The sequence below is a fragment of the Falco peregrinus genome, chromosome 1 (assembly GCF_023634155.1).
Source record: "Falco peregrinus isolate bFalPer1 chromosome 1, bFalPer1.pri, whole genome shotgun sequence".
Taxonomy (NCBI): domain Eukaryota; kingdom Metazoa; phylum Chordata; class Aves; order Falconiformes; family Falconidae; genus Falco; species Falco peregrinus.
The window spans coordinates 127,765,751-127,780,587 of record NC_073721.1 but is presented as its reverse complement, the minus strand read 5'-3'; the positions used below and the strand labels follow the sequence as shown (position 1 = coordinate 127,780,587).

The 14,837-nt window shown below is 44.4% G+C and overlaps 1 protein-coding gene across 1 annotated transcript in view; it reads right to left on the bottom strand.

Moving 5' to 3' along the window:
• TP53BP1 (tumor protein p53 binding protein 1) overlaps positions 1–10,316 on the bottom strand; it is a 29,866-nt gene extending 19,550 nt beyond the window's left edge. Inside the window, 12 exon segments of the mRNA XM_055817847.1 lie at positions 1,746–2,991; positions 4,027–4,226; positions 5,253–5,344; positions 5,674–5,794; positions 7,031–7,176; positions 8,093–8,174; positions 8,653–8,811; positions 9,446–9,516; positions 9,705–9,801; positions 9,804–9,837; positions 9,840–9,944; positions 10,021–10,316. Of these exon segments, the coding sequence (XP_055673822.1) occupies positions 1,746–2,991; positions 4,027–4,226; positions 5,253–5,344; positions 5,674–5,794; positions 7,031–7,176; positions 8,093–8,174; positions 8,653–8,811; positions 9,446–9,516; positions 9,705–9,801; positions 9,804–9,837; positions 9,840–9,944; positions 10,021–10,194 (2,527 nt within the window). The 5' untranslated portion in view covers positions 10,195–10,316.
• Positions 10,317–14,837: the final 4,521 nt, after the last annotated feature.

Genomic DNA, 14,837 nt, shown 5'->3' with positions numbered 1-14,837 from the left:
TCACCTACTTCTGTTCAAACATAAAGAAGAAAGCTCTTCATCTTGCTCCTTTTTTTGAAATCTGCCATTTTGATCTTTCCAAACAGGATCACATGTTCCAGAAGTCAGCATGGTTCAAGGTCACAAGAACTGAAGAAGAGGGGAGGGAACCATATAAGAATGAGCTCAAAAGGCTTTCAGGAAGAAACAGCGAAAGCTGCCATAAACAGCAGTAAGGATCAGTTTGTAATTGGGAAAATTAAGTGGTTCAGAAAACAGTAACAAGAAATATTGGACTCATAAGATTGATGAGAGAAATTCTGAAGAATTTTTAAAGACACATACAGATCTTGAAAAAAACGCAAACGTAAACTGGCAGAGAAAGTAAGGGAGATGTCCCTCACTGACAAAGAATAGAAAATTATTCAGACTGGTTATCACCTGAGTACATAAAAGGAAAAAGAAGGCTGAGTGTTAGGAAATGTCTTTTAAGCTTTATACCTTACACTAATTTCTCAAAAGGAAAAAGTAGAAAACATCACTTGAACAAAGCTCTGCAGAACAGACGACAGGGCTATGTAACAATGCCATGACTTCTGAGTGGTAAGAGAAGCTCTATCTAGCCCACAGCTTTACACATTCCACTTGTAAGGACTGGTCAATCTGAATCTATCAGATGGTTCACAAACATCTTCCCTGCTACACATCTCATTTAATTCTCATAGCACCGCACAATTCTATTGATCTTCCAACTGTACTCCAACTGAAAGATTTAAGACAATTCACAGAGCATAATCTACCTAGCAAATCAGGGGAAGAGTTAAATAAACCCCTACTGATCTACCAGTCTGTTCAGGCAATGTAAAGACAACCACCACCTACTGACATCTGTTTTCAGGCCCTCAGCTTTCATAATCACCAACTCTGGGAGACTGGAAGTCACCTACCATCATCACAAGAGGGGGAAAACCTCCTCTCTGATCCTGCAGTTTAATGAAAGGTGACTTAGATCTCAAAAACGTGTACAATTCAATACAAAACTCTAGTAAAACTTTGTTTTCTATTACGTTTTCATTTGAGGAGTACAGAACTCTTACATTTAAAAATTAAGCCAACTACAAGGCAAAAGCGCCATAAAACTCAGGTATAGCATCCCACATTTCTTGCAACACAACATTATGCTAAAGGGATTGCAATGCACCATGACAATACCTGCCAAGCCACAGCTTACGCGTGAGTGAAAAGCCATTCTACTTTAAAATAACCTCAAGGTTAGTTTGTGTTAGCTGTATTAATTTCTGGTGCAAAGCCACTCTATATACACCCACAAAGAAAATTCACCTTTCAGAAGGGAAAAAAAGTAAGGAGACCTACAAGAGGTAAAGTGCAGACTACCACACATCCTTTCCCTTTCAAGGACACTGCTGTTGCTGCTTTGGCAGGGGAAGTTACAAAAATCCCCGAGCACTGCCAAGGTCACAAAATTCTGAGTTTTCAAAGTTGCTCTGTGTTTCCGCCATAAAACTGCGAGAGAGAGTTAGGAACAAGGATTACCTTATCATTCTTGCCTGCAGCAGTGTGACAAAGGGGGAAAAAAGTAAAGGCATGTTATGCGTATAACACAGTGAATTGTAGCGCTGCTTTGAAGAGACACTGTTTAACACATCTGAGATCAGTGCTCCCTGAAAACACTGAGCATTGTACACAGCTGTCCTTGACATTATTCAAAATATACCCCTGTGAACTACTAACCTAAATTCACTTACCACTGGAAGGACTGGGGGATTTAGCAGCTGCCTTCTCCTGAGCCTGCATCTGCTCTTCCTGCTCCAGATTCCTTGTCATAACAGTATCCTCCGTATTTTTTGGTACCTGATTCTCCTGCTGAGTCACCAGCACATCAGCCCCTTTCTCTTGAGGTGGTGGCCGACTCCCTGTTATCTGTCCTAATTCCAAACAACCTGGATGTTTCTTGGCACACAACGCCACTTCCGATGGAACATCAGACTCTAACTTCGGAAACAAGTTGTTGTGCTGTTCCAGTAACTCCCCTACAGAAGGCTTAGATAAAACTTTATTGAGCTTTGGCACGTTTTCCAAAGCAGCCTTAAAGGACAGTTTATCCACGCTCTTTGCCTCTCCAGTGCCAAAAGTACTGACTTTTGAAGCCTCTTTTCCCTGGCTTTCTGGTCTAATCCCTTCTAATTCTTGGGCCTGCTCAGATGAACTTTCGCTATTTTTACAAGAACCATCAGCAAATTCCACTTCCATATCTTCATGACACTGTACTTCCCTTTCAAGAATAAACTTCTGAGAAAGCGTTATGTTAACAAGGGACACATCTTCATCTATTTGCTTCTCTTTCACTTGCTGTTTTTCTTCTCGTTCTTCACATTGAGTCTCAGGAACTGCCTCAGCTTTGGAAATCTCTTCCAACGGACAATCCTCAGACTGTGCTTCTTTACGCTGAGCATATGACAAAATCTCAGGCAGACCAGACTGACCTGTAGCAGCCTGACTTCCAGAAACACACTCTCTCTCTTGATGAGCTGTAGGAGCTAATGACCCATCTCCTGCTACATCTGCACTAGCCAACTGCATTACAGGCTCTCCTGCAGTCTGTAAATCCTCCTTTTTCGCTTTTTCACAGTTTTCAGAGAGGGCTTGATCACCTGCATTCAGCCTCGGGTTTATGTTGTCATTCTCCACAGGACAGAGTCTCAAGTCTGAGGTCTTGCATTCAGAAATCGCCTCCACCTGCGTGGTTTCGCTATCTTGGCCCATGTTCAGAGAGCCCAAACTGACCTCTGTATTTGTGGGCTGGCTACACTCACTTGCAGAAAGCATCAGCTTACAGGAATCATTAGACTTTGACACAGAGTCACCTGTAGATGTTTCTGACAAAGCATCTGTGGGTCCAGAGGGATTTCCTCTTAAGCACAAATGGGTTAAAGCAGCATTTTTTTCTTCTTCACGCTTCTTCTCTTGGCTCTGAGTCGGAATAAAGATATCCTAAAATGAAAAAAGTGGGACATGAAGCATCAGAGCATCCTGAGTAGGACTGTTTTATTTATTATTCCTAGAACATTACATGTGATTATGAAGGAGAGCAAGCTCAGCAAAAAACTATCAGATTAAAAAAATAAACAAAACAACACAAACAGTTTCCCCCCTTCTATTTCTATGAGTCATCACTGCCCCATTTTTGATGAGGAAAATTATCACCATGAATTACTTTTTAGTACCTCTGTGGCAAAGTCACACACAACCCCTGGTACACCTTTCACACCACCAAATTATGAAGTACAGGTCAAGCATGGCAAATTAGTAGCTATTTTTAGTCAAAAAACTGAGAGTTCTGGAAAGATTCTCTGGAGGAATATATTGTATCAGTACAAAATCCACTTTCAGCTAAGGAGAATCCCTGCTTTGACTACTGCAGTTTCCAGTACAACCTTTATTTTCTGCCTTAAGTTGACAAAATTTGTAATAATAAGCTATAAAGCCACCAACTCTGTTATATCCCTGTGAACACTACTAACTTCCAGAATCAAAAAGCACAAAGAAAACAACCAATAACAAGAATAAGCAACCTGAAAAATGCAGTAAATGAATTCTAGCCTTGCAGGAGAATACAAATGCTTTATTACAAAACGGCTTCACTTTCTCCATGACAAATGATGTTAAGGTCTATCCTGATAAAAGCCTTCATTTATGATGCAGTTTTGAAATGCAGGACACCCAGCTTTGCATCAGAAAGCTTTCTCTTTCAAAACGGGATGGGGGGGAAGACACAAAAAAGGGTTTCCAGTATAGATTAAAAGGCAAAAAATTCTACCTTCAGTAACTCACTATGCCCTCTTAAACTGTTCCGTATTTTCCCTGCAGGATAAACCGCCACACAGTATGATCAATATATAACTGTGACTGGTGAGAACATGGAAGCTCATGAGAACCAGCTTAGCTGGCAATCTCAACACAGAAGCTGACTCAAACACGCATCTTCTGCAAACACCATACAAAAAAAATATCAACATGAACCCTTACATGAGAGAACTCTGGTTGTGATGGTATAGGTGGAGATCCAGGAAAGGCTGGGGCACTCTGGGACACTGGAGTTGAAGCCTGTGGCAGGACAAGAGGTCCTGGTGGGATACATGGGATGGTCATCTCCACCAGCTTATCTCCCCTCTGCTTCTGCATCAGGTCTCTTTCTTCTGCAAGGATAGATACATCCATCTGTTCATCTGGTTTGAAAGAGCAGAAAATACATTACTAGCAAATTCTTGTGTTTACCTAGTTTCCAACATTCTGTTAAAAGATTTGTCCTCAGTGGTGTATGCAACTTTCTCATACTTTAATGGGTGAATCTAAAATCTTCTCTCCACATCAACTTTTTTTTTGGGGGGGGGAGGGTTGGGGGGTTGGTGAGAAATCAACAAAAACATCCATATCCTTAAATTTAAGGGGGGAAGAAAGTGTTTTGTTAAGAATTCATATAACTATTTTGCTATGGGCCTAGAGTTTCTACAGTTAGGAAAAGGTACCTGAAGTTTATAAAAAGCATTTCTCTGAGGTTGTTTTTTTTTCTTTTGCTATCTTTATTAAAATGTAACTGAATTCAGATCACAACAAACAAAATATCTGTTTTAAAAAGTATTTCACATTCTGTCACAGGAATCTCACAGAAAGGAATTGTGATTTTGTATCATACTAAAAGTCTGTGTGGACTGATAATGGTTGCTTAGAGAAAATATTTAAGAACCAAGGTATCATACAGAACAATCCCTCTTTTGGCATGGCATTCTAGAATGCAGACATATAACATACAAGAAAGCTTTTTAAAAGACTGTGCAAATCATCCAAGTTAAGATAAAATAACTGTTATGACGCAGTCCTCCTCTGTCTTTTCTAGTGCCCTAACAGTATATACTTAATACAGGTATCTGCCTGTAGCAAGAATGGCTTGTCCCCAAGAAAGAAGGAAAATTGCAGGCAGCAATCTGTATCCCATATGAAGTATCTCCCATCATCTTTCAAAGTGAAGGTGAGCCAAGCCAACAGTATTTATTTTATTACAATAGCTATGCAGGAAACAGTGACAACACATTAGCCTCTGAGTCACAAACACAGATCTCCCTTCATCTACCTCTTTCAGTGTTCTCAATCCTGTTCTACTCTTCAATTTTAGCAAGTTTTGAAAAGGCTGCATGTTCAGACTAAACCACGGAGCACAGAAACACAACCACAGACAAGTACGCAGAAAATTTTACCTTTCGTTTGCTCCTGTTCAGTAGGACTGCTCGGAACAAGAACGCTGGATTCAACGGCAACAGGAGGAGGACTGACTAGGCCTGAAGAGACACTGCAGACCAAGAAAAGGGAACATGGAAGAGACAACCATACATCACTAGAAAATGCATTAACTACACCCCTAATGTAGCTCCAGCTTGTCACAGTAAGTTGAGGAGAGTGTCAGGTGTTCACTAGCCAGAGGTGTGAGAAACGGCCATTAACCACATGGGCATTACCAGTCCATTTCATCGCAAAATAAAGCCATGCTATCCTCTTACAGCACAAAATTAAAACATTGATGCTTAAAATCAAGCACAAGTCTTTGAATAAAGAAGAGAGTGGTGGAAATGCACTACTGCAATTAAGCTATTGCAATAGTGTGGGGATTTTTCTGCTTACGTGGACTGACTCTCCTGTACAAGGGATCCCTGTCCAGAGAGCTGCAGGAGTTGCAGACTGCGGGCAGGGGTGCACGCCAGAGAATTCCCCTCTTCCACACTGGTTACTGGACAGCCACTCTCTACAGCAGAGGGAGGAAAGGAAATAAGATTAGAAATTTGGCCAATAAGCAAGTTAATCTGAAAATTCTGAGGAATTATATTCACACTACTGCACAGTTACTTCTCAGGTAGGCAAGGACTAGCCGATTTTCAAACAGTATCGGAGAAGGACTGCATGTGAAAGTTCAGTATGTGAAATGTGAGCGTTAATATAGTTAAGATGAAAAAGAATGGGTTTTATCAGGCCAGACTGCACAGGTCTTCCTACTTGGGAATTCTAAAAGAAAAATCCCCAGTGGCTCCAGTATCAGCATATTTGATCCAGCACTAGAACGCCAACACAGACCAGGTTCTCAGAAGAAAAGACACCTTGGACTGACCACTGACCCAGCGTGAGTTGGAGGCTGTTACTGAACCTTCTGGATACAGAGGGTTCATGCACAAGATCAATCTGGTATAGATACAGTTGTGCACAAACTAAAACTAAACAAAAAAAAACCACATCAAGTGAGACTTCATTTAACTTATGTTTTATAAACTGTGAAAAAGTTGCCTTTCAAAGCTTTATTTTCTAGGTCTTTCACTACTAAAATTGTTAAGAACTTTCCTATTTATTAGCCTTTCAGTTGTGGACACCAAAACCAGACATAGACATCCTCCTAGCAAGACACAGTGATGACCTCTCTCCTGATCCTATTCCATGTAATCTCATCTCTTACAGGGAAGGAACATTAACCTAGATGACAATCAGACTGATCAAAATTGTGGTATGAAGATTTTGATTGCAGGATCCTGTCCCTATCCTAAGCAGGAAGGCCAACTCAGAGGAGTAAGGTGGAATGTTTTGCCAGAGTTACCCAGCATAACAAAGTCGATAATATCTGCCTACACTTCTTATCCACACTTTAGACTGTGTGTCACTACAAAGGGTAAGTATTATTATTGCCAGTTTCAGAAGAGTGTAAAAGGGGTTTTTTTGGCTTTGTTCTTCAAGGGGCACAGAAAGAAAGAAAATTACATGTATTTAACAATCCAGTGTAATTGTGCTAACACAAAATGACATTTAGACATTGACACAGAGTATAGTGAAAGACACTTTAATATCCAAAGTGCTCTCAAGTTCAAGCAGAAATTACATGAAAAATACTCACAGCACTCTGCACCCTAAAACACTACATGCCTAAAAAGGTCAAGTAAGGATAATGCTCATGATGATCTCTGGGATGGACATTTTGGCTCTGCTTGTCTGTTGTTACCTGTTGCATTATTCTCAGGAAACATCTCTTCCTGAGTTGACAAGATATCTGACTCCTCGTGACCAGAATCAAGGGATTTCTCGGTTTTAGTGGGGTCACAGACAGGCACCGGTTTCCTGGTATGCTCTTCTGCTTCCTGTAGTGTTCTGGAAAAGCAAGACATAGTCACTGACATGAAAAATTCGAAGTATGCATTAATACTGCAACATTGTAAAGAAAATTTATCAAAACAGATGAAAGGTATTCATTTGTGTATACCAGAGAAAGAAAGCAGGGAGGCATGGAGAAAGAAATGGGGGAGAGAGAGAAAAAAAAAAAAAAAAGCAACACCAACTCTCCCTCCTGACAAAATAACACGTTCATTCTTGACAAGTTACATTTTCAGAATTGTTTTGTAAGTTTTCTAACAATACAAGTGATACTTAAATAGAATGCAGATTGTTCTACTGACTTCTATTCAACATGGATTCTAGGAATTTTGTTTCACCTCCTTTTTAATATTATTTTGTGGCAGAATATGGAGCTCAGTATTATTCTATCTGGCATAAATGATATATAGTTTTCAACAAACTGAAGTTCACATTTAAAAATAACTAAAATGATAAAGCAGCTTACAGTAACAAATACTCAAAAGCGTCCTGAAATAGGCACCACTTAGCCTCTAGATTTCTCCTGCTAGGCCAAAGCCCACGCTACAGTGATTAAGCTATCTTGAAATAACTTCTGTGATCTAAACTGAATTATTACTTTCACTATATTCCAGTTGTTTAAGACAACTATTAGTATATTTTATTATCCAGTTCACTCTCCCTTAAAAACAACCTATTGTTATCTATATGTGTAAGAATTTGACACCACCTCTTTTCTCAGCTAGGAATGGTGAAAGCACTCCTTAGTCAGCACTGCTGCAAAAAGGTCTCATCAGTACTTCATCTTTCCCTTCACTTTCCTCTTTCGACTTGAAGCCTGAACCCTCCTGTCTCTAAAAATCTAGTAAAAAAGACATCAATCAACTTCCAGAATGTCAGCAAGAGACCTACAAAGAACGTGGACTGTTTATACCTTTCAGATGTCTTTGGCTGGCCTTCCAAGGCAGCATGTGCTTCTGTGCTGGAGACAGTTTCTGTGCTGTCCCCATGCAGTTCTAGCAAGAGAGAGCGGGGGGGGGGGGGGGGAGCGGAAAAAACACCAAACTTGTTACATGGGTCACCTGGACTAATACACAAAGAAGAAAGTGTAGTTCTGTAAATTATACAAATATCAAGTCAAGCTTTGTATGGAAGAAAAAAAATTTTGAACTATCAATGATAGCAACAGCAACAACAACAAAGGACACAATAAGTTTTTCAGTACCAGGTTATCTGAATATTCTGAAAACAAAGCAGGAAAAAGAGGTGCAAGAATCAAGGACAGCACTTGGAGAGCTACGAGAAAACAAACGAACTAGCCCAAAGGCAAGAGAAGGAAAATTCTTTTCAACTACCAATAAGCTAGCTGTGAGCTCATTTTTGAAAAGTACTAACATTGTATTTCCTGTCAAAGAAATGTAACATCTATAACTTAAAGAAACCAGAGAGAATTGAAAGAGCAACAAAAGGACATCTAACGTAATTTTCACATACCATCTTTAGTATCATTCTTCACAAGTCTGGAAGAAGGGACAGCAGCTCCAGGGTGAAAGTGATGCCTAGCATCTCCTTCATTAGGTATGAAGTCACTCTCAAAGTCCTGGCTCTGTGAGAGCTCTAGAGCTCCAAACTGCAGCTGTGACATGCCTGTATCTAACACCAAACATTCATAACTAATATATATAGAAAAAATAAAATCAAAGAGCCATCTACCACATTACAAGGGCAAAAGATACACTCTGTAACAAGTATTTAGGCTATCGCTGAAACTCTGGAGAAACTGACAGACTCCGACCTCAGCTGTGCTGATTAAAAATACAGTAATGGAAGAGGGACACTGGCCATTAACTCAGAAACTGGTGTTAATCAGCAAGGTCTTACGTAATGCCATTAGGTACTGCGGCAGATTTGGATTCTGTGATGAGAAAACAACCCTGATAATACACAGCCCGTGCCTGAAAGTCCTTTCATGACAACAGCCATTATGCCAGGAGTTCTTTGCTCTGCCATAACAAAGCTCCATCTCCTAACGGTCACAAAGCAGCCATGCCTCTTCTAAGCCATTTCCTGCCTCCGAGATCCTTGTTAACGATGATGTAAAAGTCACCTTTTTTTTTTTCCAAACATCAAAGCATAGCTCAACTTGGGGAAAAAAAGGCCGATTTCTGACCCATTCTCGCCAGCACACCCACCACTCGTAAGACAAGCGGGGCAGCTGAACTGAAAAGCAGCACAGATGGCTGGTCAGATCCACAGCCCAAGGAGAGACGTGGAGCACAGCAGTTACCTTCTGCACATGGCGCCGCAGCACAGTCCTCGGCATCACCTTCACCTCCTTCCTCGGCCTTCCCAAGGGCGCTGCAACACACAGATCCGCTCGCACCGCCCCGGGGCTTCCCGCAGCCCCCCCAGGAGCCGCTCCGCAGCCGCAGCACCGGCCCGGGCGCTCCCCAGCCCTCCCGGCCCCGGGCCCATCTCCAGACCCCCCGGTTACCGGGGGAGGCGGCCGGGAGCCGGCACTTGCCGGGGGCTGGTAGCCCACGCACCTGCTCTCCCCGCCGGGCGGTGGCATCTCCTCAGCGAGGCGGCCCTGCGGCGCGGCGGCGGGCGGGCGGGCAGGGCCCTCCATCGGGCCTGCAACACAGCGCCGTCAGCGCGGCCGCGGCCCACGCGGCTCCCCCCCCGGGCTCCCCGCGGCCCCGCGCCCAGCCCTTACCTGCGGGTCGCTCCCGGGCCGCCCCGCCACCCGCGGGCGCCCGGCTGCCGGCGGCGCCGCAGACGATCTCCTGCAAAACACACGTAGAGACCCGCGTCAGGGCCGGGGCCGGACCGGGCCGCGCCGCCCCCGCGCCGGGCGCTCACCAACACGGGGCTCGGGCTCCGGCGGGCCGGCAGCCGGCGGGCCAGCACGCCCAGGCAGGCCTGCTCCGCGTCCTCCCCGGCGCCCGCGCTCTGGGGCTGCGAGTCCTCCACGATCAGGCGGGGCGTGCCCTGAGGCGAGAAGCCGGGGTCCAGCGGGCTGCCGCCGGGCTCCATGCGGGGCTCGGCGGGAGGCGGAACGACCCGCTACAGCCCCGCCGCGGCCCTGCGCCGCCCGCCCGCCTCACCGCGCCGCACTTCCCGCGGCCGCCATCTTGCAGCGCGCCGATTGGCCCCGCGCGACCCGCCCGCCCCGCGCCGCCAGCGCCGTTACCAGGGAGACGCCGGCGCCGCCTGGCGGGCCGCGCGCAGCAGATGGCACCGCGCTTCGCACCGGGCTCGGCGCGGGAGGCGCTGTCCCCTCCCCCCGGTTCCCTCAGAGGCCTGCGCGGGAAGCCGGGCGGAGGGAAGGCTTACCCGGGCCCTCCGGACCAGACCGGCCGCCTCGGATGGGCTCGCTCGAAGGCAAGTACAGTGACCTCCCGGCTGGGGCGAAGGCGGCAGGCCCAGGCCTTCCACGCCCAGGGGTTCCCCTCAGGTCAGGGCGTTCCAGGCCCAGGGGTTCCCCTCAGGCCCAGGCTTTCCAGGATGATAGTTCCAGGCTCAAGTGTCCCATTCAAGCCAAGGGTGCCCAACTGACACACCTCTTCATCCAACATCTAAAACAACCCCAGGCTCCGGCTCCGCCGCAGAACTGAATACTGCTTGTCCCGGGCAACCACCATCATGCGTGTATATTTTGAGGTATCATAGGACAGTGAAACCCGATTAATTTCTCCATGTTTATATTAATAAACAGCAGCTAATTGAAGAAGCCTTGGGCACAAATTCTGACATTCAGCATTAAGCTTTTTGCCTAAAAGCTAGTTTGAATAGACTAATTTAAATCCACTTTTGCAAATTTTACTCTTGCACCTCTGTATTTTATAGATAAGATTTCTATATATTCTATTTAAAAACCTGTTGCAGAACCAAAAATGCAGAAGACTGAAAAAAATGATGCCTGGCCTGAAAGAAGCCGTTACTACACAAAGTTAAAGAGGTTACACAGAGTTAAAAAGGTTCTACATAGTGAAACACTGTAAATACAAGTCCATGTTAACAAGTTTTCTGTCTAATGTGAAATCCCAAGTCTGCACGTGCATATTAAGAACATTTAACAGGCTATAAATATTTACAATTCCTACAAAGGAAGGATGCTTTAGTGGTTGGCTGTTCAGCTCCCAGAAGGACGCTCCTTTAGCACATACAAAGCTGTATTATTGCAAAGTTTTTCTGGTACACTAGTTCCAAAAATACATACAACTATAAATATTGTCTGAAATTTGCCCCAATGCCAAAGACCACCACAAGGCCTATGATTACTACATCCTTCTTTTGAAAGAGGAAGTTGTTCAAAGGCTTTTGCTAGCCATCTGGAGAAGCCAGATTTCATGTTCATAAAATGTTTTATCTCAGGGAACTGAAAAGGAGACTGGGATAGTGATGGGACAGTTCGCAGTCTATGATTCTCAAGTGTCTCAGAAATTTTAGAACAGGCTCTTGCAGTTTGCTCCCTTCAAGCAGGATTCCACTTCCTTCAGAATGAAAGTATTTCAGATGGTCTTCCTTCATGCTTACTCTCAAAATTAAATAAAATATAAAATCCACCCACCCACTCTTTTTTTTTTAATTATTTTTTTTGCAAAATAGAAAGCAAAGCTGTCTTCTAGGCACAAGTATAGCATGAGCCCTCCTTTTTTTAAGCAAGTTTATAGTACTCCACTACTGATCCTTGCTGGGCTTACTAATGGGTTTCCAAGCTTGCTACTGTCTTCCCCTTCAGTGAGTAAGAATAAGCTCCTTAACAACAGAACATTAAATATCTATATCCTTCTTCATATCATCTTTTTTGCTTCTGTCCTGCCAGCACCTCTTCTTTATTAGCTTCTCCTAAATAATAAATGCTCTTGATTGGTGCATTTGAAATGCCTACCTAAGTCCTTCTTCTAACTCCAGATTTTTGTCTGAAGGTGTTTCTACAACAGATACAGTTAACTACTAACTGGGGGCGTGGAGGGTGGGGTGGGAAATGACTGTGTTTATAACAGCATGAGAAGTACATGCAGATGGGCAGACATTGGCCATGCATAACTTATTCTTTGGGAAGAAAGTAAGAGAGCAGAAAATCAAAGAATGGATTTTGAGGAGCAGATGCCAATAAACAGATAATTGGCAAGTAAGATCTTGTGGCACAAAATTAGTTACAAAGTTTCTTTACTGAAGGCAGAAGTGCAAGTATCAATGCAAAGAAAGGAGAAGAAATGTAATAGAACGTGATTTGACAGGGGTATGATAAGAAAACAGGAAAGGAAACAAAGAAATCAGAACTGTATCAGCTTTCTTAAAGGATCAGTATAAAAGAATGGCAGAAGCATACAAGGGCAAAAATTAAAAAGGCCAGACAGATCAAGAGCAACAAGAAAATGTTCTATAGACACACTAGTAGGAAAACAACAACTGTAAGAATTGTTGGTCTGCTGTTCTGAGGGAACACAACTGGGTGGCTAATGTCCAGAAGGCAGAAGCATTTACTGTTCTTCTCTAAAAAGGTTAACAGAAAACAGGAGCTAGGTCAGTTAAACAACAATGACAAAGGGCAAGATTTCAGCCTTCAACAAGGTTGAAACAGGTTAAAGAGTGCTTATCTAAGCCAGGTGTTTTAAAAACTGTTGAGTCTAGACTTCTTCCCAAAAAATGTTCTTACAAGTGTTAACAGTTACCTTTCAAAACTCATGGAGGATAATGAGGTATTTGAAGACTAGAAGTGGCAAATGTGCCTGTCACTCTTTCTCAGAATGCCCTTCAAATCCTTGAAAACTTTGATAACAAATCACCAAACTTCCAGATACATACTGGTAATTTGTTATCAAGGAGAGGAGTTAGCAGCCAACATAAATCTGTAAAGACAAGGCACGTAACACTGATCTGATTTCTTCTCATGTCAGAGCACCAGGCCTCATGGACAGAAGAAAAGTGGCAGAATATCAGCTTTAGTATAGTAAGACTTTGGGCAGTATCTAGATGGGGTTCTAATAAGCAAGCAAAGGAAGCATAGCTGTGATGAAATTTCAGTACAATAAGTAAAAATCCTGTTGAATATCCATCGCCAGAAAGTAATCATCATCAGTTCTATCTCAAAACAAGTATGTTTGAGTGAGGGTCCAAACATCAATGTGCTATTCCTATTCTGTTTGCTGTTTTCTTTAATCACTTTGGTCACAAAATAAGGAGTACACTTGTTAAACCCAGAAGCAATCTGAAAGTGAGAGGGACTACAAGTGGTAGAACAAAAAATTTTTAACAATGCTCTGAAAAATGCCAAAGTACTATGCAGGCATGAACAATATTCTACAAAAGGAAAGAACTGACTGCACAAGTTCAGGATGGGGCTGCTAGGCTACATGCCATTACTATAAAAGAAAGCAATGAGGGGTGATGGTGCCTGACAAACTGGTTATCTTCCCATCTTTTTTATGCCATGAACAAAGCAGCCTGCTTTCTTTATAACATACAAATCTTTGCTCTGTATATCCCCCCTCAGTTTGCAGGCAGCCTTTTTTCTGAGTCTTATAAATTACAGAGTTTGTGGCCACCTTTATCTACAAAAGGGGATAAAAGAGCAAAATTAACCTTTGCTTCCTTTCCCTTCAAACTGCCCAGCACCAAACTTTCAACGAACAAAGTTATGAAGACTATCTGATTTCTCGTATTTGGAGTATTTTTTCAGAATTTCTTGTATCTTACAGAATTTGCAATGGATGGTTGAAGCTATATTTTGTTTTGAATACTCCTTTCCAATGTAGTCTACTAATCAGGACAGGAAACTGAGAACAGGACTCTTAGTACTCTTTTCTTCCAGTGTGAATCCATTTCTCTGGGTCTCAGTGCAGCTTCAGGCCCCACCTTCAAAGCTGGGTAGTATTTGTATGAAAAGCACCAAATTCTGGAATCAGGTGCGAATTAGATACCTAAACTAAGATACCTAGCAAGATAGCCAAACTTACTGAAGGAGTAAGGATGCTACTTTTCTGTGAAAATCTAGGTTGAAGTATTGTACTGTATTATTGCAATTATTATTTACACAAGAGACATCTAAAAGCTACCCAGCCACTTTCTGTATGCGTTATTCTCTCTCCGCTCTAATCCGGGAGTAAATACCGCGTTTTACGCGCCGAGAGCCCCGTGGCAAGTAAGAACACCGGCATGCTACCGGCTAAAGGTCACCATGAGCCGATGTGCTTTCTAAAAGGGAAAGCACCCGGAGCGCTGCGGGAGGAGCGGTCCCGGCTGTGCCCACTTAGGCAGCGGCGGGGTCACCGGGCTCCCGAGCTCGGCAGGGCCCAGCGAGCCGGCCGACCCTCGCCCTCCGCACGGCGAGCCCCTGCTGCTCGCCCCGGCCGCCGCAGGCCTGCCCCGCCGAGCCGCCCCAGCGCGGCGCGGCGCCCCCGCGCTCTGACCGTGACCGGGCCCCGGCCTCGCCCCGCGACGTGCGGCCTCTGCCCCGCTCCGCCCCGCCGGTGAGCCGCCCCCGAGCGCCGCCGGAACCTCTGGGCAGGGTCCGCCGCGCTCCCAGAGCTCAGCCGCCGGCGGGAGGGTGTCCCCGCGGCTCCCGCCGGCCCCGTAGGCTGCCCTGGCCGCCTCCCGGGTGGGCCTCCGCCGGGCAGCGCACGGCGGGCGCAGCGGCCCCGGCCCGGCCCGGCCCGCTTTACCTGACCTCA